General features: G+C 44.3%; 1 protein-coding gene across 6 annotated transcripts in view; it reads right to left on the reverse strand.

Annotated features, from left to right (window-relative positions):
- Positions 1-22,428, reverse strand: part of TNRC18 (trinucleotide repeat containing 18) — a 459,641-nt gene that overhangs the window by 75,097 nt on the left and 362,116 nt on the right. For 4 of the 6 annotated variants that reach the window (XM_073633133.1, XM_073633135.1, XM_073633131.1 and 1 more), the window contains 2 exons: positions 20,565-20,702; positions 5,349-5,490 (listed from right to left, as the gene is read on the reverse strand). In XM_073633133.1, the coding sequence (XP_073489234.1) occupies positions 5,349-5,490; positions 20,565-20,702 (280 nt within the window). The remainder of the gene's footprint in view (positions 1-5,348; positions 5,491-20,564; positions 20,703-22,428) is intronic. The other 2 variants (XM_073633132.1, XM_073633134.1) reach the window with 2 other exon arrangements.

Here is a 22,428-nt window from a genome sequence, read left to right on the forward strand (position 1 = left end):
TCTCTTGTGTGCAGTGAAAAAAGGCTCAGGCTACAATCACAAAGCTTCCTCTTCTTGGCCAGGCACTCATGCCATCTGTGAGGTGCTTGATGTTATCCAAGGTAGTATTGAAAAGACAATACCTCTGGAAGGGCAAAGCTGTCAGGGCCTTGCAGGAGTCTGGTCAGCAGCCAGTACGTGAGCCAAAGTACCCACCAAAGCACCACTGCGGAACGGAGAGCTTAAAAAGGAGGTAAGCAGAAGCTGTGGCTGCACCACATACACACTTCAGGCCTTGAACCAAACTGGTCCACCAGAGCCACACGCACCTGATCCACATGTCTGAAGTACAAAACTTGCCAGCGCAGCTTGGCTCCTGAGGTAAGCATCTGAGACACCAGGGCTGTAGCCAACACAGGCCATAACGCAGACCATGCAATGGTACACAGCGTGAGCAACCAATTCTGCCCTGCAGTCCTCAAGATCATTAATAGAGGGAAGCTCCACCCCCGGTATCATGGTTGCCTCATGCAGCCTGGAGGGGGGGGGGGAGGGGGGGGCGGGGGTCCACTTCATCAGAAGGGCCTTCTCAAGGGGTGACGTACCATAAAGAGCTTCAGGACCACAAAAAGGCCGCCATAGACGTTCCTAAGTCTTGTAGACAAATTTTGCAAAGTGTGCGATATAAGGCAAAACCTCAACAGACCTAGCCGTTTAGGGCTCAGCAGCCCCAGAGATATCCCACTTAGGACCGTTCCTGGCACCAAGGGAAACACACGCCTCTGGTCCCAATGTACCAGGAGGAGAAAGCCATCACTACCCAACTGGCTAATCCCCTTTTCAGGAACCTATGGTGGACTCCAGCTCTCCTCTCTGTCGGAGCCTGAGGCAAGTAGGGTGGAGATTAGTAGGGCTGATGCCCTTAGGCAAAAAGGTGGCAGTACAGCTCGCCCAGCACCAACCCATGGGCACCAGGCCGCCAGGTAGTGCTGGCATGTAAGGGCGTTGCTTTTTTACCAATGTGGAAAACGACCACTGAAGGGCACCAACAAAATGGCCCTCAATAACCCCAGTTTGCATCTGGAAAGGCCAAAAAAACATCAGGGGAGTGGAAGCAAGCCCACACCTCACGACGCTCTACCCGCCGGAGAACAATGACGGGAGGGCTCAGGGCAAACAGCACCACCCCCACACCTACAGACTGCCACCAAACCGCCAGGAGACTGTGCGCCCATGTATTGCCTGTCCTACCAAGGACCCAAGTAGGACAGGCAATACACAATGCAGTCAGGCAACCCCCATGTCCCCACTGGATGGTTTGATGCAGACTACCACTAGATCCAGAGAGGAACCCACAGGACCGACCACCCCAGAGAGTACCTGTGCCACACACTGCATCCAGGGTGAGAGGGGTCATCTACTTATCAATCCAGCCGGAGTGTGCAGGTAAGGCTCCCATGACAGATCCTCCTATCCACTGAAGTGGGGGGGCTGTTGACCAAGGTAACACAGACAGACTACAGGCGCCCGGTCATTTGTGTCCCCAGCATGTCACGGCTGACCCAATGCTTTGCTAAAGGTCTGGGCACTCTTGTTGGCTAGACTGGGGTGGACCACTGAATCTAGATTATCCAACCCTTCATCAAATGATGCAGCGATCACATGTAAACAAACCGGTGTGATATCAGGTTCCTCTTTCCCCTCTCTGTCCAGTGTGAGCGGAGAGGGGAGAGATCGGCGGCAGTAGCGCTGTGGGCTGCATGTGTAGTGCCCACAGTACTGATATGTGACATATCCATCCATCCATTCTCAGCCATGCATAACCCATCCATTCATCCATACTCTGCATACCCATCCATCCATCCATACTCCGCATAGCCATCCATCCATCCATACTCTGCATAGCCATCCATCCATCCATACTCTGCATAGCCATCCATCCATCCATACTCTGCATAGCCATCCACCCATCCATACTCTGCATAGCCATCCACCCATCCATACTCTGCATAGCCATCCACCCATCCATACTCTGCATACCCATCCATACTCCGCTATCCATCCATCCTCAGCAATACTCATCCATCCATGCTCAGCCATCCCATTCACCCTCATCCATAATTAGCCATACCCATCCATACTGAGCCATACCTAGCAATACTCAGCAATACTCAGCCATACCCAGCAATACCCAGCCATCCCATCTATAACCAGTCATACTTAGCCATACCCATCCGTACCCGGCCATACTCATTCATGCTCAGCCATCCCCATCCACGGCTCATCTATCCCCATTCATGCTCATCCATGCCACATCAGTTATCATCCATGGCACATCCATGCCACTACAGTGCCTCACAAAACTATAATAGGTAGTCAAATTAGATCTGAAACTTATGTCCCTAGAACACCTGGTGCTCCCTGCATGTTGGTCCTCTGTATATTGGCCACGCTGTGGAAAACTCTCACACATGTGGTATCGCCATACCCAGGAGGAGTAGGAGAATCTATTTTGGGGTGTAATTTTTGGTATGTACATGCTATGTGTTAGAAATATTGTGAAAATGGACAACGTTGTGTAAAAAAAAAAAAAAAAAAATGCGTTTTCATTTTGACACATTTTCCAAAAACCTGTAGAAAAAAAATGACATGTTCAAAAGACTCAATATGCCTTATAGATTATACATTGGATTGTTTTCTTTCCAAAATTGGGTAATGTTTGGGGTGTTTCCATTGTCCTGGTTGTCCAGGGCCTTCAAAAGTGTAAGAGGTAGTCAAGAAATTATATGTGTAATTTATGTTCCAAGAACGCCCGATGGCGTTCCCTGCATGTTGGGCCTCTGTATGTGGCCACGCTGTGCAAAAGTCTCACACATGTGGTATCTCCATACTCAGGAGGAGTAATGTGTTTTGGGGTGTAATTTGTGCTATGCATATGCTGTGTGTGAGAAATAACCTGTTAATATAACAATTTTGTGAAAAGAAAAAAAAAATCTTGATTTTGCAAAGCATTGTGGGAAAAAAATACAACTTCAAAAACCCGCCATGCATCTTACTAAATACCTTGGAATGTCTACTTTCCAAAAAGGGGTAATTTGGGGGGTATTTGTACTTTCCTGGCGGCTTGTTAGGGTCTCAAGAAATAATACTTCATGTGTGATCGATTTTCAGAGATTGGCACCATAGCATGTGGACTCTATAACTTATACAAAGACCAAACACTCTACACAGATTTGGGTTACTTTTACCAAAGAGATGTAGTGGTATACATTTTGGCCAAAATATATGAAGAAAAATTACTTATTTGCAAAATTTTATAACAGAAACAAAGAAAAATGCATTCTTTTTTACAGAATTTTCTGTCTTTTTTCTTTTACAGCGCAAAAAATAAAAACCCAGTGGTAATTAAATACCACCAAAAAAAAGCTCTATTTGTGTGAAAAAAAAGGACAAAAATTTCATATAGGTACAGTGTTGCATGACCGAATAATTGTCATTCAAAATGTGAGAGCACCGAAAGCTCAAAATTGGTCTGGTTAGGAAGGGGGTTTAAGTGCCCAGTGGTCAAGTGGTTAAGGATCTCTGCAGGAAAAAATCCCAGAAAAAAAAAAAAAAAAAAAAAAAAAAAAGCTATAGAACCAAAAGGTACCAGCAGGGAACTAGGACTGTACTCCTGAAAACACTAGGCAGAATAACTGGATTGCCTATAGCAGAGAGGGGGTTTATGCCAGCTAGGACTGCCCATAGGTGGTAACGAGTTCTCTACTGCCTAGTGTCCTACTCCTGTAGGTGGCGCTAAAAACCCTATGGTCAAGATTCAGAAGAGCTATGTCTGTCAATGAATGCAAGAGAAATCATTGTCACTTCCAGTTTCATTCTGAGCAGAGGTCAAGCAATGGATATTTCCCGGTCTCCTCTCGCCTACCATTTTAAAGCCCCCTGGGGTGGTTCTGGGCTCCCAGTAACACCCGAAAATCCGGGATACCAAATTGGGGGGGGGGGGGGGGGGGTAGCGCCACCGATACTGCAAAAGTGATCACTCACTATACAGCATACTACTGCTAATGCAGCCATCAGCTTGTTTTTAACCCTTCACTCTTTTGGTACCAAGGAGCTGAACTATTTAAAGTTCTGGCCTGTTGGAACTTTAATTTAAATGTAAGGATCAGCAGAACAAAAGATTGCCCTGCCTGCTCTCAAAAAAATAAGTAAATAGTCCCTCTCTGTCCCAGGACTCAGCTGCTTTTCTAATAGGGCTCGGAGAACTTGTATTTTAATTGCTGGGCCCATGGAATTACTGTGCATGCACCCAAAGGTATTTAAAGAGTTCCGTCTTTGCCCCAGGGCTCCCAGACCTGGTACAGGAGGGCTGGCTTTACCTCCTTATTAGCAGCCCTATATGCATATCTCAAAGGTTGTCATAAGGGAAAATAGGATTTTTTGTACTAATCATAAAATGTATTTCTCTGCACTAATTGAAGGATACAGCAAAGATCTGTAGATGTTGACCACTGTGTCATACTGCCATCACATGGAGTAGGTCGCTATGTATGAACCCAAAGAAACATTCCAGTGGCAGCCCCGGCATGTGGCTAACCCACTGTTTGCTAGCAGTCTCATTGAGTACCAAGCAGATAAAAAGCGGTAAAGGTATAAATGAAAGACCATTGCAAAAGAGGGCCATCTGTGATTATGAAAAGAGAATCAGCCCTATGAAGAGTCACCGTAGCATCTGGAAACACCCTGATCACCCATACAGCCATGCAATCTACTGCCAGGGTCGTCAACCCGTCAATCACGATCTACCCGTCGACTGCAAGCAGATGATCCTTCCCTCCAGCCTCCGCTAGTCTCATCTTAACAGCAGAGCAGAGAGTGTGAGGCAGCAAAGTACTGGGCTGGGGAGCTGCCGCGGTTAACCTTTCAAGCTAGCAAGCAGGTGACTGGCTGCAAGGACGCCGGGCAGTTAGTGCACCAAAAATGTGTATTGTCAGCACAGTACGTATGAAAGTGTGCTTAAAAGCATTACTGTATATTTTATGTACAGTGAATGTTATAATATTGTATATCATTATCAACATCACATAGGTTAGATACAGCTGATCTGTTTAACCCTTAGGTGCCAATGACATGTACCACACGTCGTGATATTGAAAGGGCTTAAACAAGCCCATGGCTGCAAAAGCTCACAGTGATTAAATATAAGAGTTATCAGGAAACATGGAATGAGTGTATATATGCTCTTAACTTTAACTTATTTATCTATCCTTCAATTCTTCCAAATGATCTTTAGTCCATAATGCGCACAATATTTCCTTAATCGAAAGGTTAATGGATGCAACAGAATAGAAGCTTTTTTTTTTTCTTACCAGGAGTAATTGGCCGTTCAGGATGCGAAGGCATAGGAAAATGTTCATTTTCTGAAAAACTACTGTCCTGACTTGGCTCAAAATCCTCCTCTGCTGCCATGCTCTCCATTAGTTTACTTACAGCTCCACATTTCCCATGATTCTAAAACAAAAAAAAAAAAACACACATCCAAATCAGTCATAAAGTATCTAAACCCAAGGAAAAACAAGTAATATAGTGCAGCTTACTAGTCTTAGGATGTGGTGGCTGCATTAGTTTTCTTTTTTTTTTTTTTCAAGCTTTTTCCCTATTATATTCTTTAGGCCATCTCACCAATAGCAAACTTATTTATAGGGTTACATTGCTCAATTACTGTATTTTATGGAGGAGCAGTGTTGTCAACCTACGACAGAAGAATGGTGCAAGTAAAGAACACCTAATCCTTTGCTCATCTCCATAAAGACCCCTTTTATCCTGAATCGCTGTTAAAACAGCCGCTAAAGCCATGTTTTTTTTTTTGTTTTTTTTTTAATGCTTTAGCTGCCCTTTTCCAGAGCTTTTTTTTTTTTTAAGGACATGTGGCAACGTGACCTGAAAAAAAACAGAAAAAGACCTGCTTTGCGGCGCTATCAAAGCGCTTTGGAGGTGCTGCCCATTCATTTCAATGGACAGGGATGTTTTTGAAGAGCTATTTATAGCGCTCCAAACATGCTGCTTGAAGGACTTTTTCTACTGTCCTGCAAGCGCACCGCCCGCCCCAGTGTGAAAGCACCCATTCAAATGAATGGGAGGCAGTTTTCAGGTGCTATTTTTAGCACTAAAGCACCTGAAAACCTTCTCAGTGTGAAAGGGGTCTTACTTGCAGGTGGTATTCTATAGTTTAGAAGTGAACTGGGCAGGGCTGATTAGACTGCTTGTGATGACACTGCATAATGCACAAGAACTTGCAAGCTAACTTGATTTCTGGCACAAACAGCAGGTATTTTTTTAAATTAAATACATACCAAAACACATTCAATTGTATATTTAACAGACAAACAATGCAAATAAAAAATTCAATGTTGGGGTTTACAAACACTTCAACTTCAGCTAAAGCATTGTTTTGCAAACCTGTCCTCCAATCTCCAATTCCACCAAAATCCCAATTGGCGAGATTTGAAGGCAAAAAAAAAAAAAAAAACTGAGCTGAGTTACTTGTATAAACCTGCAGCAGCTATCCAAACCAGGGCAGCCATCAGAAATTTTTTGGCCACTTGCACAGCTTTAGGCCTGGGCCCCCCCGCCACCAACCTTCCCCCCGGGGCTTGCTTATGGGCCATCCTACTGAATCCGCACACCAGCCACCTCACCTGTACGCACTCAGCCCCCCCAACACACACACGTATATATGTCAGCACCACCCCCCCCACACACACACACCCACCCCTGTATATATGTCAGCGCCTCCCCACACACCTGTATATATGTCAGCCCACACACACCTAATACATGTCAGCCAAACAACCCCCCCCACCCACGACTGTATATATGGCAGACCCACTTACACAAATCTGTACACGCACAAGCCTCTGGCCCCTCCCTGTATACAAACAGCCCCCTTCCCTTACCTTCACAGCCTCTACTTGTAGTTTCCTACTTGGTCCCAGCTCGTTTTCACAAAGATGACATGTTGCTGAGAAGCATAGTACAGGCAGATCACTGTCACACGAGGTGTGCACATGCACATAGTAGCCAGAGGTGGCAGTAAAGAGCTCAACGTCTGAGTCAATGACACGAGAACAGCAGAAACTGTGAGATTGTTTCTGTACTGCACAGCAGGGATCCCCTTTACCAGTCCTGCTTTCTTCTGGCCCAGGCGGGCACCTCGGGCCCCTTACAGTTGTAACGGCTGTACTCCCCCTCCCCCCCCCGGTGGCGGCCCTGATCCAAACCTTTGTATCTTGGTCAAATGCTAGGCCATACGACACTTCCAGGTGTCAGGGTTTAGGGCAAATACATTTCTATTGCCCCATCACTATGGTGGACAGCAACAATGGCCAATATGCAAGAAGAAGGAAAGGGGGGACAAGTTTTGCACTATAAGGGCTATAAGTGCAATGTTTATATATAAGCATATTTGGATGCAAGTGGCCGTTTGTATTATTTCAATTATTACTGCTTTTAAACAATATCTTTAGCACAATAAAAGTAATTTTGACTTACCTGTAATCTACTGTATATCCTGGAGTACAGTACACAATCAACATAGTCATACAGCATGGGTTATATGCATTTACCTTCAAGTGATTAAATTAGACACCCCTGTGTAGCCTCCCCTATAACCCCACTCTGCAAATCCTGCGTTTTGTAACAAGTAATGCAGAGTAAACCAAGGAAAGTAAGGGAGGGTGGCCTGTGCTGTACTCCAAGATATGGAGATATAAATGTCCTCAGGTGGAACGCTGAAACCACCTTTGGAAGAAAGGATGGTCTTGGGCATAAAACAACCTTGTCGTTATGAATTATGAGGAAAATCTCTTTATAGGAAAGGGCTGCCAGTTCAGAAACACATCTGACAGATGCGCTAGCTACCAAAAAAATGCTAATTTGCTGGCAAGAACCTCCAGGGAATATCCCTGATGGACTCAAAGAGTGGCTTCTGCAAGGCATAGAGAAACAAATTAAGGTTCCAGGGAAGCACAGAGAGTGCTGCAAGGGGGGCCTGCTGTGAGAAACCCCTTGCATAAGGTTTTTACAAGTTAGAAGCCAGAGGCCTTTCAAAGAAGATGAATTAGGTTGACCTGCCCTTTAACCACTTGCCTGCCAGCGACGTACCCGCACATCGCTAGACTTTAAGTGGTTATCCTGGGATGATGCGAAGGTTGGCTCTCTTATAAAAGCAATCCTAGTGGCTAACTAGATACTGGTTTGCTTTTATAAGCAGCAGGGGGGGACGTCTCCCCTACCGCCACCTTCTGTGGCTTTACCCGAATCTCCAGTCCCACCGGGAGTCCTGATCGACCAGCCGGCGCTTCCGCCGGCTGATTATAGGAGGTCAGCAAAGACCCGATCAGATTTGTTGGGCTCTATGCTATAGTAACTCAGAAGCGATGACGTCACATCACTTCCAGGCTACCCGGATGTAAACAATGCCATTTCTAAAAATCAAAAGCATTTAATCTCACCCATCTTGGTATGATCAACTGCAAAGTGCAGAGGAGGGTTTTGGGGTCTTATAGACCCCAAATCTCTTCATAAAGAGTATCTGTCACATGCCTATTGCCGTCACAAGGGATGTTTACTTACATTCCTTGTGACAGCAATAAAAGTTCCCCCGTGTGCAAAGGTGAACTCATCTGCCGGTCGGTCCCGCAAACAGCATTCGTCTCACACGTGAGGCATCTCAACCACAACAAATGGCAGATCATGGGCAGTAATTCTAGCACCAGACCTCCTGTGTAAATCTAAAGCGGTAACCTATAAAGGCTTTCAAAGTGTCGCCTATGAATAATAAACTGTGTGTTTGTTGTCATTGTACAGGTGTGGGCAATTTTAAAAGCGTGACATGCTTATGGATCTATTTACTTGGTGTAACATTATCTTTTATATTGTACCATAAATTGGGTTATACATTGTGTTTTTTTTGCATTAAAATTCAAAAAAAGAAGTGTATTTTTTCTACAAAAGTTGTGTTTGAAAAACCGCTGCGCAAATACAATGTGACATAAAAAATTGCAAGACCACTATTTTATTGTCTAGGGTCTCCGCTTTAAAAAAAAAAAAAATTATATATATATACACACACACACACACACACACACACACACACACACACACACACACACACACAGTGGGGACAAAGTATTCAGGCCCCCTTAAATTTTTCACTCTTTGTTATATTGCAGCCATTTGCTAAAATCATTTAAAGAGGAGTTCCACCCAGGGGGTCGGGTAAAAAAAAAAAAAAAAAAAAATTAAAAGTCAGCAGCTACAAATACTGCAGCTGCTGACTTTTAATTGGACACTTACCTGTCCCTGGGTCCAGCGATGCGGGGGATCGAAGCCCCGCTCGTCTCCCCCTCCGTACAGCGGCGCCGGCATTGCAACTGTGGGCGCCGGGCTGTGGCTTCACAGCCTGGCACCCACTGCGCATGCGCGAGCGGCGCCGCGCGCCGTGATTGGCCGCTCAGTCACCTGGGACCTGTAATGGGTCCCAGATGATTGACAGCGGCGAGGGAGCAGAGCGGAGCCCTTCCTGTGCCAAGGGGAAAGTGATGTCACCAGCCCAGGCACTGGAAGGGGCAGACTACGAGGGACCCCCTAGCAACAGGCATTTAGAGGTAAGTTAAAAAAAAAAATATCCAAATTTTTTTGGGGGTTTTTTTTAGGATTTTTCAAGTATTCTTGTTTTTTTGGGTGGAACCCCACTTTAAATCAATAAAAATGTGGTGTTGCGCTAATCCCTTACTATAAAAAATGAAACTTAAATGTAGTAGCACAGTAGTGATGGGTGTATCTAAAGTGCAGATCTATTGCAGTCGGCCATCACAACCATGATAGTGTGTGACTCTGCAATAGCGTGAAGATATAAACCTCTATCTGAGAGTACCTAAAACTATAAGACTATAAATATATAAATATATATATATATATATATATATATATATATATATATATCTCAATCATAAAAACATATAAATAAACTGGAGAGAATAATCAATTATACATTAAACAAATGTATATACACCTACAAGTGAGTGTGGTAAGTGCTCATCAAAGTGATAATAAATCCTTATGGGAAAATAATAATAAATCATACAATCTATTGGAGAAATAAAAATAAAGAAAAATAAGATCAAAAATATAGCAGTCTGCTGACTGAACAAGTGTGCACCTGGTATCTCTCAACACATAGCCAGGTGCATATATATATCGTGAATAGTGCTCTTATAACGAGTCCAGTGATATACAGTCCTCTCCTAATTGTGCAAAAAATAGTGTTACACTAAAAATATTCTAAATAAAGTCCGGAGCATGTGGTCCACTCAGTGCAAAATAGACATGACAAAGGTGATAAATCTCTCTTCATGCAGCACGGCACACACTGGTGGGCAGTGGCCCCTTACCTTAAGGTAATGGGGTACTCGCATTTAGCCACTTTATAGGGATGGCAGCCTTTAGTTGTTAATACCATGAAGTCAGCAAACAGTGGGGGGCGGTGGTAGTACACTCCTATCCTTGCTTGTCTCCTTTAAGGACGTGTGTCCCTCCAAGTAGTGTCCCGGGGTCACCGAGATAAACCAGAAAGGAAGATCCACAATAGTATAATATTGTCTGATAATAATTCAATTTTTATTACAGTATACATGTATTTTTAAAAACATAATGCTGGGCGGAGATCCGACGAGCGGCGAGCTCGTAATGCAAATACAAACAAAGAGTGCCTTTCCCGTCCCTACGCGTGACGTCACGTGAAGTCAGCAGCTGCAGTATTTGTAGCTGCTGACTTTTTTTTTTTTTACCTCTCCTCAGTGCAAGACACATGAAAGCCCACATGGAGTTTGATAAAAAAAAACACCTGAAGGACTCCAAGATGGTGAGAAATAAGATTCTCTGGTCTGATGAGACCAAGATAAAACTTTTTGGCCTTAATTCTAAGCGGTATGTGTGGAGAAAACCAGGCACTGCTCATCACCTGTCCAATACAGTCCCAACAGTGAAGCATGGTGGTGGAAGCATCATGCTGTGGGGGTGTTTTTCAGGACGACTAGTTGCAATCAAGGGAAAGAGGAATGCGGCCAAGTACAGGGATATCTTAGACGAAAACCTTCTCCAGAGTGCTCAGGATCTCAGACTAGGCTGAAGGTTTACCTTCCAACAAGACAATGACCCTAAGCACACAGCTAAAATAACAAAGGAGTGGCTTCACAACAACTCTGTGATGGTTCTTGAATGGCCCAGCCAGAGCCCTGACTTATACCCAATTGAGCATCTCTGGAGAGACCTAAAAATGGCTGTACACCAACGTTTACCATCCAACCTGACAGATCTGGAGAGGATCTGCAAGGAGGAATGGCAGAGGATCCCCAAATCCAGGTGTGAAAAACTTGTTGCATCTTTCCCAAAAAGACTCATGGCTGTATTAGGTCAAAAGGGCGCTTCTACTAAATACTGAGCAAAGGGTCTGAATACTTAGGACCAGGTAATATTCCAGTTTTTCTTTTTTAATAAATCTGCAAAAATGTCAACAATTCTGTGTTTTTCTGTCAATATGGGGTGCTGTGTGTACATTAATGAGGAAAAAAAATTAACTTAAATGATTTTAGCAAATGGCTGCAATATAACAAAGAGTGAAAAATTTAAGGGGGTCTGAATACTTTCCGTCCCCACTGTATGTATATATATGTTCTGTGGGACTGAATTAGCTGACACACCAGACAAAATACGATTTCCAGGTACGATACTCTTTAAGCAAGGTAGGAATCACAAACTCAGAAATCCTTACATCCTTTAAGACCTTTATTTCAATAGCCATGCTGTTAAAGCAATAGACTGAGAAGGATAGAATAGAGAACTCTGAGATAGCAGATCTGGATAGTTGTGAACGGGCCAGGGGTTGCCTGCTGGAAGTCTGAGTACGTGTATATCTGTGTGCTGAGTTCTTCTGGGCCAGTTTAGTGCAATTAGAATCACAGCTTTTTTCTCTTGCTCTATTTAGTGGAGCAGGTGAGGCAGTCTTCACACTGCAGGGAAGGCAAAAATTTGCCTAAGCTGAGACCAGAAGATTATTAGGGTATCTGAGGCCAGGGCTGAAGGATCCCTGGCTCTAGCAACAAACAGAGGTAGCTTGTTGTTGAATCTGAAGGCTAGCATGTCCACATCTGCAATCCACCATCTTTGGCATAACTGATTGAACACACCTGAATGAAGAAACCATTCTCCTTGGTCCAAGTGGTAAGGGCGGCTGATATGATCCACCTTCAAATTGTCTATTCCTGGGATGTGGACCACAGAATAGCTGGACAGTGAGCTTCTGTCTACGAGAAAATCTGATTTGCTTCTTTCAAGGCAGCCAGCCTCCTTGTACCCTCTTGATGGTTGATACAGTGTCTTGAAAAAGTATTTCTGCCCCTTGAAATTTTCCACATTTTGTCATGTTAAAAAAACGTAAATATATTTTATTTAAAAAAATTTGGAAAACCATTTATAATTTTCCTGGTATACTGTTTCAACGCTTAAGATGTGACCATTTCTAAAGTTCAGTCAGTATCTATACAGGAGGGGACTGCTGTTTACCTAGGCAGAGGTCTACTGTGCCTAAGCCCAGGTTCACACTGATACGGGTTAGAAATCGTGCAAGTTCAGCTGAACTCGCACAATTTCAAACCGGCAATGCAGTCCGAGTTCGGGGGCGATTTGCAGACATCTGTGCGGGTTCATGCACAGATGTCTGTTCAAATCGCCCCCGAAGTCACCAAAAACAGGACCTACTTTTGGGAATTGGTGCCTACCTGCAAAGTCAGCGTTGCACTCATTCGGACAGTGCTATTGTCGGCAATAGCAGCCGATTTGAACGTGGGCTAATAGTAGGATCTGAGATTGTACGTTGCTTACGAAGGAAGCAGGCAATGATGGAGATGTATGAAGAAAATCCATAAGAAAGAGAATGAGGTACATTAAATAAGAAAATAAAGCAGCCTCTCAAGTATCCTGATGTGTTGTATATCTTTTGACACTACAATCCTGAGCAGCCAACTAATATTTTTACAAAATCTGTGATAGGTTTATTACTAAACTAATACTCATTCACATGGGGTGGGGTCAAGATTTGGGCACCCCCTTGTTAAAGGGGGCTTCCAGATTCTGATAAGCTCCCCGGCTCGCAGACCCCACAACCACAGCTCAGGGCTATGGGGAAGAGGCCCTTGTCCCCATCAACATGGAGACAAGGTGCTTTGGGGTGAGGGCATGCGGCTTGCTATGGTTTAGGGAGGGGGGCGCTCGCTTATCCCCTTCCCATTCCTGACCTGCCGAGCTGCATGCTCAGGTATGGGTCTGCTATGGATTTGAGGGGGACCCCATGCCATTTTTTATTTTTGCCATGAGGTTCTTTTCCAAATCCATAACTCTTTTTTCACAATTTTTTTTGCTGGTACCGTATTTATCGGCGTATAACACGCACTTTTTTCCCCTTAAAATCAGGGGAAAATCGTGGGTGCGTGTTATACGCCGATCCCCGCTGATTTTTTTCGATCGCGCCGTGTGTACAGATTCAAATATGGCGCCGGCTGACTCGGCGGAGCAGAGCGAGCGCCGCAGAGATCGGAGGGACTGGGCGGAGCCGAGATACACATAGCCGAATGTACTCGGCTCTTTTCGGCTCCGCTCACAGTCACGCCCAGTCCCGCCCTGGGCGTGACTGTGAGCGGAGCCGAAAAGAGCCGAGTACACTCGGGTATGTGTATCTCGGCTCCGCCCAGTCCCTCCGATCTCTGCGGCGCTCACTCTGCTCCGCCGAGACCTCCGGCGCCATATTTGAATCTGTACACTGTGTATGTCGGCACGATCGCAAAAAATCAGCGGAGATCAGCGGGGATTGCAAGGCTGCACTGGGGCAAGGCTGCAATGGACACTGGGGAAGGCTGCACTAACAAGGCTGCACTGACATGGCTGCAAGGCTGCACTGGGACAAGGCTGCAATGGACACTGGGGAAGGCTGCACTAACAAGGCTGCACTGGGACAAGGCTGCAATGGACACTGGGGAAGGCTGCACTAACAAGGCTGCACTGACAAGGCTGCACTGACAAGGCTTCAATGACACTGATAAGGTTGCATTGATGGGCATTTAAATGTAAGTTTTTTTCCCTTAAACTTCCCTCCTAAAAGTTTTTTTCCTTAAAATTCCCTCCTAAACTTATACGCCGATAAATACGGTAATAATAATTCTTTTTTTTTTTTTTTTTACATTCAGCTGTCAGTTGATGAATCATCGGTTAAGGACACGGCGGCCGACTTTCCGACCCACTCCTTAACAACCAGGTATATACAGCGTTTTTTAATCGGGAAACAAAATAACAAAAAAAAAAAAAAAAAACACAAAACGCATAAAAAAAATCGCATCAATAAACACAACACTTTTACACGCAAAACGCAATCTGCTGCAGGAAAAGAGTACCTGACCCTTTCCAAAAACACACCAGTTGAAAAACACATAAATGTGAACGTGTACAATGGGAAACCATGTTAAATAGACTGTAGTGCATTTCTGCAAAACGCACCAAAAAGCGCATAGGTGTGAATGTAGGGTAAAATACAGTATTATCAGGTTGAACCTGTCTTATGCTGCCATGCGACTATCGGTAGACCTCTGCTAATACATTTCTCATGCTCCTTCATGTGCTTGTCTTCTGTGTTACTTTGCTTGCTTGTCTCTGTTGCTTACCTCTCTTATCAGTTTGGCAACCTTACTGATAAGAGAGGTAAGCCACCTCTTTTCAAACATTACCAGCTTTTTTTTTTTTTTCCTCTTACCACTTCAGCAAACACTGTCAAGAGGCATATTCAGTTTAACGTTCATTTACTGTCTCCTTCTCGGTTACACATCATTGTGGTAAATACTTAAAGCTTAATTAAGTTTTCTTCTTGCATATCTTTTTTTTTTTTTTTCTTCCCTTTCTTAAGACTTTAGTCAGACAGAAAACAAGAAAATAATTAAACGTTGTCTAAGCTAAATACAATAAATAAATAGGGACAAAGTAGAGATTCCATATGCCAGCCTAAATAGCTAGAAATTTTACAACTGATCTTCTATTAGCTAATATTAATCCTATTAAAACAACCACACCATAACACCTGTAACAATCAGATATTTCATTTCCTTGAAGGACTGGCTAAATTGGTACTGTCCCCCGTTCTATTATTTTCTATGTTTCTTGTTAAGAGCGGCCCATCTTTTCCAACCACGGTGTCCACATTCTGTCAAATTCCTGGAGATTACCTCTCTTAAAGCGGGGTTTCACTGTCTCCAAATAATTTTTATTTTTGGCAAACTGACAATGTATAGTATATTTTAACATTGAACTTACTTGTTCTGTTTTTCCAGCTTACTGCTCTCCGTTTTCAGCATTAAAAAAAATGTATAGCTTTTTCTTTAGCCGGGTTTCATCTTGCCTGTGGGCATGTGAAGCCCACAGGCATCCTCTTCCGGGATACGGTGCTGCTGATAGACCAGCATGCACCGCCCGTTCTAGCCCCGATCTCGCACATGCTCAGTACACACAGATCGGATCGCCGTCAAGAGCTCAGGTTTCCATCACAAAGGGCGGCGTCGTAGGAAATCACGCGAGACTTCACGGCGGCTCTCCGCACTGACTCCTGGGATGAATGACAAGAGATCCCAGGAGATAGTGCGCCGCATTAGGAAATGACGAAAATACCCGCAAAGTCCCCGCCCATAGCCGCAGGGACAGAACAAAGAAAAGCAAGTGTATAGCAAGGTAGGGGGGGGGGGGGAGGTCCATATAGCACTCGGTGCTCTGTATAGAAGCCACTGATATCAAGTATAAAAAATGGGTGAAGATCCGCTTTAATGTACTTTATTCTTTCCCTACAAAGAGCTACATTTAGAGTGGCGATCCAATCTTTTACTGTGGGGGGTTCCTTTGATTGCCACCTTAATGCTATCATTTTCCTAGCTTGGAACAAACATCTCAAAATTGTCAGTGTGGTACTCTTCCTCTCTCCATGTACCCATCTATACCCCAGAATGCATACTATAGCCTCCTTCTCCAATAAAATACCAAAAATGTCTCTCAAACTATTAATCACCCCCTCCCAGTATCGGAACAGCTTGGGGCATCTCCACAACATGTGAATGAGATCCCCAGTCCCCGGACATCTAGGACATCTATCTCTATCATTGGGTCTTCTTCCAAACTTAAAGAGACGTTTAGGTGTATAATAGGCTCTATTTAACAACATCAAATGCGAGATCTTCTGTGGGGGGGGGGACTGATAGCAGGGGTCCCATCTCCAAAATTATCTCCCACTGTGCCTGGGTCAGTACTCCTACATCTTCTTCCCATTTAGCTCTTATGTCATGGAGTAACCCCCCACTATTAACTACATTGCTTAATTGTCCATAAATCTTAGATATTAACCCCTTAGTGGGAACTACCTGAAGTATACTTTGAAATAGAGGCATTTCTTTCCACTCTTAGGCCTCTTTCACATGGACGATCCGTATGTCCGTTTTCATCCTTCCGTTTTCGGATGAAAAACGGACATACATTCATCCCTATGGAGCGTCGGATGTCAGCGGTGACATGTCCGCTGACATCCGACCCCGCTCCGATCCAAAAAGTGTAACGGAGGAAAAACCTACTTTTCCATCCGTTTTCGGATCGGATCGGGTGACGATGGACACTACGGTCCGTCGTCATCCGATCCCCCCATAGGGGAGAGCGGCGCTCTGACAGGTCCGTCGCTGCACAGTGTGCAGCGATGCAACCGTCATCTTCCTGCTCAGCGGGGATCGGCGGAGTTGTCTAAGTCTTAATACCTTGATTTTCCCACTCTCTAACTTTTCCTATTTTGAGAATTTCCTGCAGATTTCGGTTGTTCCAAATGGGGGTATGATCAGTAAGCCCATCGTATCTCATCTGTTTTTTAACTGTTTTCCAAAGGTTGGTTATCAATTTGATTGTTGGATATTCATAGTGGAACTAGTCCGCCTCTAATGCTTCGATTAATGTATTATGTAAAGCACCTATGAATAGAATTCTACCATTTGGGGTGCCTCCTTCCGGCACCCCACACCCCACTAGCTGCTGCAATTGAGTTACTAGGAAATAGCGCTCCGGATGTGGAAGGGCAAAGCCCCCATCCCGCACCGGGAGCTGAAGTACCCGTAGACGTATCCTGGCTTGTCTCCCTTTCCATATCAGTTCCTTGAAGAGGCTTTCGATTTTAATAAACCAACTCTTTGAAGAGTTGTGCAGAACATACAGTAATTGTGGCATCCATATCATTATTATTAAACTACATCTTCCTGCCACTGATAAGGGAAGATGCTTCCATATACCCATCTTTTGTTTGAATTTCGTCAAATGTGGAATAAGGTTTTTGCCAATATATTGGTTAGGGTCCTTCGTCATGACGATTCCCAAGTATTTCAATGCACAATTACCAACAGGGGCATTGCATGCACTATTGGCTCACTTATTGGATCTATAGGTAACAACTCAGACTTTTCCCAATTTATCTCCAGACCTGTAAAACTGCCACTATTCTCATTGCCTTCAATAATGAGTTACTGGTATCTCCTAGAAAGAGCAAGATATCATCCGCATACAGTGCAATTCTTTCTTCGCCCATCCTTCTCTGAAAACCAATTATCTCAGAACTCTCTCTTACGGAGATAGCCAGGGGCTCCATCGCCAGCGTAAAAAGCAGTGGAGACAACGGGCACCCCTGTCTCGCCCCCCTCTCCAACTCAAACCAGTCCTAGAACTCATTATTAATTTTTAATCTTGCCTTGGGTCTATCATAGAGCATTTTGATCCAGCCAATAAATGAGGGACCAAATCCAAACTTCCCCAAAACTCGCCAAATGTATCCCCACTCCACACTATCAAAAGCTTTAGACACATCTAGAGTCAATACAGCTCTTGAACCCTCATTCTCCGTAGGTGATTGTAAATTCAAAAAGGCCAACATTTTGGCATCGGTACATAAAAGAGAAATTGGCCTATAAGCGGCCACATCCAGGGGGTCCTTTCCATCTTTTTGAAGCACTATAATAGTTGCCTCCAACATTGAGGCGGGGAGGTGACCCCCCCCTTAAGTGCCCCTCCTAGTGCTTTCAGTAGCTCTGGGATTAGAACGTCACCATAATATTTATAAGCCTCTATTGGAAGGCCGTCTGGGCCGGGAGATTTTAAATTTGCCATACTGGCAATCGCTTGTTGAAGTTCTACAAGTGTTATTGGGGCTTCTAAAAGATCCCTTTCCTCTTGCGATATGGCCGGTATTGGCAGGTCTCCCAGGAATTCCTCCATCACACCTTCCATTCCTTTTTCTGAGAGGTATAATGATTTTTATAATAGTCCCTAAATATTTACACTATCTTTGAGGTATTTGATAATATATCTCCTCCTATAGATCTAATGGCAAGGATAGTGGATGGAGCAGTATTAGACTTCACCAACTGCGCCAACAGCTTTCCCACTCTTTCGCCCTCTACTGAGGAGACCTGGCGCTGGAGGAGACACCTGGTCTCTGCCTGCATAATGACTACCTTGTACGCTTGTTGTTTATCTAGCCAAGATGTTTCACGCTCTGGGGTTGGGTCTATAATATAATTATTTTCGGCCTCAAGCACCTTTCAGAATTTTTTCTTCCCCGCTCCTAGCCACCTTATTAAATTTGGCCATCTGCTGTATTAGTACACCCCTAAGAAAAGCCTTTAGGGCGTCCCACATCACAGCAGGCGGTACCGTTCCTTCATTATTTCTACAAACTCTCTCATTTTAGGGAGAACCCCATCCAGATTTTTAATCAGTTCAAACCAGTACGGATTTATTTTCCACTCCTTCCGGGGTTTATTCCCTCCTAGATTTAATGTAAACACCACAGGGTTCAGGGTTCCCCTGTTTTTTTTTTTTTTTTGGGAGGGGGGGTAGTTACACACAGTTGCTGTATGTGGAGTGGTGGATGGGAATGAAATGTGGGAGTAAATGTGGGTTACAGGTAGTATGGGAATTGGTCACTTTAAACCCCCTGGGGTTCACCTAGCTAGGTGGTGGGGGGGCGGGAGGGGGGATTGGTGTAGTGGTTGGGGGTAGAAGAGGGGAGGGATATTCAATTGGGGGGGCAGGAAGGAAGGGGGGAATGGGGTAGGGAGGGGGGGAATGGGGTAGGGAGGGGGGGGAGGGGGGTGGTATTATAGGTAAAGTACTCACAGTAAGTAGATATACTATTGGAAATTACTTAGGTTGGGTCCTACACACAAAGTTATGTTTATAGGAAAATGGCACTTAAACTGCACATGAAAGCATTTTTTAGTAAATATTTATCTAGGTTGGTTATGATATGGCTATGATGAGTATGCCATTTAAATTCACTAATTAATTTGGAAGTAGAGGTGGCACTGAATTTATTGTCTAAAATATTGTAAGATAGAGGGGTGTTAAAGTTTCAGATTGTAATGAATTTAGTTTTATATATATATGTTCACCAGGTTGATGTATATTTTTTGGTACCCTGATGCAAGTTAAAACATTAAAAATAGGCTCCTGGAATGTCAGGGGACTAGGGACACCTCTCAAAAAGATGGCAGTATTCTCCATGATGGAGAGCTGTGGGGTAGAAGTGGTATGCCTACAGGAAACCCACTTAACTAAAAATACATTCCAGCAACTACACTCAAGGAAATTTCAATGCCAATTCCATGCGGTTCACTCCTCCTATAGTAGGGGGGTAAGCGTCATGGTGAAAACAAGGGTAAACTTTTCCTGTAGGCAATCCAGTATAGATGAGTTGGGCCGATATATTTTTTTATATTGTTCAATTGATAGTAGTATGTTTGTTGTGGCAAATATATACATCCCTCCGCCCTTCAACTTGAATGTCTTGCTTAGACTGAACAAATTTTTGTTAGATAAAAAAGGGGTGCCGATTATAGCCGTAGGCGATTTTAACGAGATATTGGATAGTAGGTTGGATAGATTCCCTGTACGGACTCGCTCAGAGTCTATGGTGAAAAGCCGTTTATGTCAATTCCTGGATGAAGTGGGGTTACTAGATTTGTGGAGGGTGTGGAACCCGGGAGTTTTGCAATACTCTGTTACTCAGCTTCGTACTCTGCACTCTCAAGGATAGATTTGGTTTTGGGGAATGATAGAGCATTACAGATTACCGAAAAAATTATATATTGGCCAAGAGGTATATCAGACCATTCCCCTGTGGTGGTTACATTACCAGCTTTTAGTGATCACTCCTGTTAATAACATTGGTAACATGTTCCATTTTTATCAGTTAGGTAGAAACCCTACTTATTAGTGTATTATTACAGCAAACTCTAAACATCTTAAGAGTTTCTAGTTTTCTTTGGAGATGACTTATTCTATATACAGTATTCATTCTTATTCTATATTTGAGTTAAAAGTTTATCTATTTCAATCCAAATAAAAAAGAACATTTAGGAAGAAATGCTTATATTGAACTATGGTCATCAGTGTATTCTCTTCACTCTTACCTCTTCCTTTAAGTTTTTAGACTTCCCCTTCAGTCTGTTCTTTCGGCTGCAGCTCACAGGAAGTAAACTGTCAGGCATGGAGCTACCCAGGTCCGAGGAAGACAGACTGGATGAGAGAGATTCCTTCACTCTTTTCTTCTAAAGAAACACAAACCTGGAAGTTAGCACTTCTTATACAAACGTAAGCATAACATATTTTTGCTGGGTTAGATTATCACAGTGTGACCTAGATCTATGAAAAGGGTCACACAGGACTCATTTAAGGTGAAATTTTAAGCCGAAAGCAAGTTTATTTTATTTATCATTTCGACAGAAGAAGCAATCTCCATTCTGATCCAGATTTCACTGAACTTCCTGAAAAAACTAGTCTCAACTCTGTCGCTATTTTCCCTTTTAGCCAAAAAAGAGGCTGTGTGTCATATGACATGACATTTATCAAAGAATTAAAGAATCACATGGAAGTTACTATTAGGAGACACACTCATAAGAAAAGTGACAAGTAAGGTGGAATTTAGTAAGACTGGAAAGATTTAGCACTTTCGCCTAGCAGCAAAGGATTCGCTCGTTCGAATACCAACCACAACACTACCTGCCTGGAGTTTGCATGTTCTCCGTGCCTGCGTGGGTTTCCTCCGGGTAATCCGGCTTCCTCCCACACTTCAAAAAGACATGCTGGTAGGTTATTTGCAACCTGTCTAAATTGGCCCAGTGTTGCCAACTGTGCATATTTTTACAGGCAGCCCGAAGCACTTTTCTCCTGCTCGTAAAAGTGCCAGTAAAAATGGCTGTGATCGGCTCGGGTCAGGACTGCACATGCGCAGTTCCCGAAGATCCCCAAGAAGATACGATCCTGAGCTGACCCTGCATCTGGCCACAGCAGGCGGACGGTGCTCGGCCACTGGGGGGGTCTGACAAAGGCTGTGCGTGTGGACAGTGTGCCTGGTATTTGCTACCACTAGGCAAGCCCTGCCCGCGATGAGGATATCATCATGGCGCACTTCCCCAGGAGCTGGGCAGACGGAGGAGCCTACAGTGGATAGCGCAGTAGGCTGGGGAGTAACTATGGAATGGGAGATGGGCGGCGTGGACTTTGACCCCCCAGGTCCGGACGGACACACACCAGGCCCTGGCCAGCAGTGCAAGCACACCTGTGACCCTGGTAAATGCATTAAGTCAGTAAGAGACAGTCCATGTCCATATCTTTTAACTATCTCCTGTGCCAGGTCTATATCTTTTAACCATCTCCTGTGCTAGGTCCGTATCCTCTGACAATCTCCTGTGCCATGTCCGTATCCTCTAACCATTTCCTGTGCCATGTCTGTACCCTCTAACCATCTCCTGTGCTATGTCTATATCTTTTAACCATTTCCTGTGCCATGTCTGTATCCTCTGACCATCTCCTGCGCCATGTCTGTATCCTCTATCCATCTCCTGTGCCATGTCTGTATCCTCTAAGCATCTCCTTTTTATCATGTCTGCAGTCTCTGAGGGGGAGCTTGGAGAGGAGTCAAGAGTGGGAGCACCGCCAGATTAGGGATCACGAGAAGAGTCAGACATGTGAAGACTGTGGAGAAGAGACTATAGGCTAAAACCAGAGCCACCAACCTTGAGCCATCTGAGCCCTGCACGGTGCACCTGAGAGGTGGTCAGTGATGTAAGGGGGGAGTGAATGCAATAATGTAAGGGGGCACTGATATAAATGTTCCCCCTTATATCAGTACCCCCCCCCCTTACTTTAGTGTATTCACTCTGCGGAAGGTGGTCTCTGGTCACCAGAGTCCCCCCCCCCATCAGAGTTCCTGATGCTCCCCTTTACATCAGAGTCTGCAGGATTTCCCATTACAGTGCAAGGGAGAACTCTGTG

This window comes from Aquarana catesbeiana, linkage group LG06 (assembly GCF_042186555.1).
Source record: "Aquarana catesbeiana isolate 2022-GZ linkage group LG06, ASM4218655v1, whole genome shotgun sequence".
Lineage (NCBI taxonomy): Eukaryota > Metazoa > Chordata > Amphibia > Anura > Ranidae > Aquarana > Aquarana catesbeiana.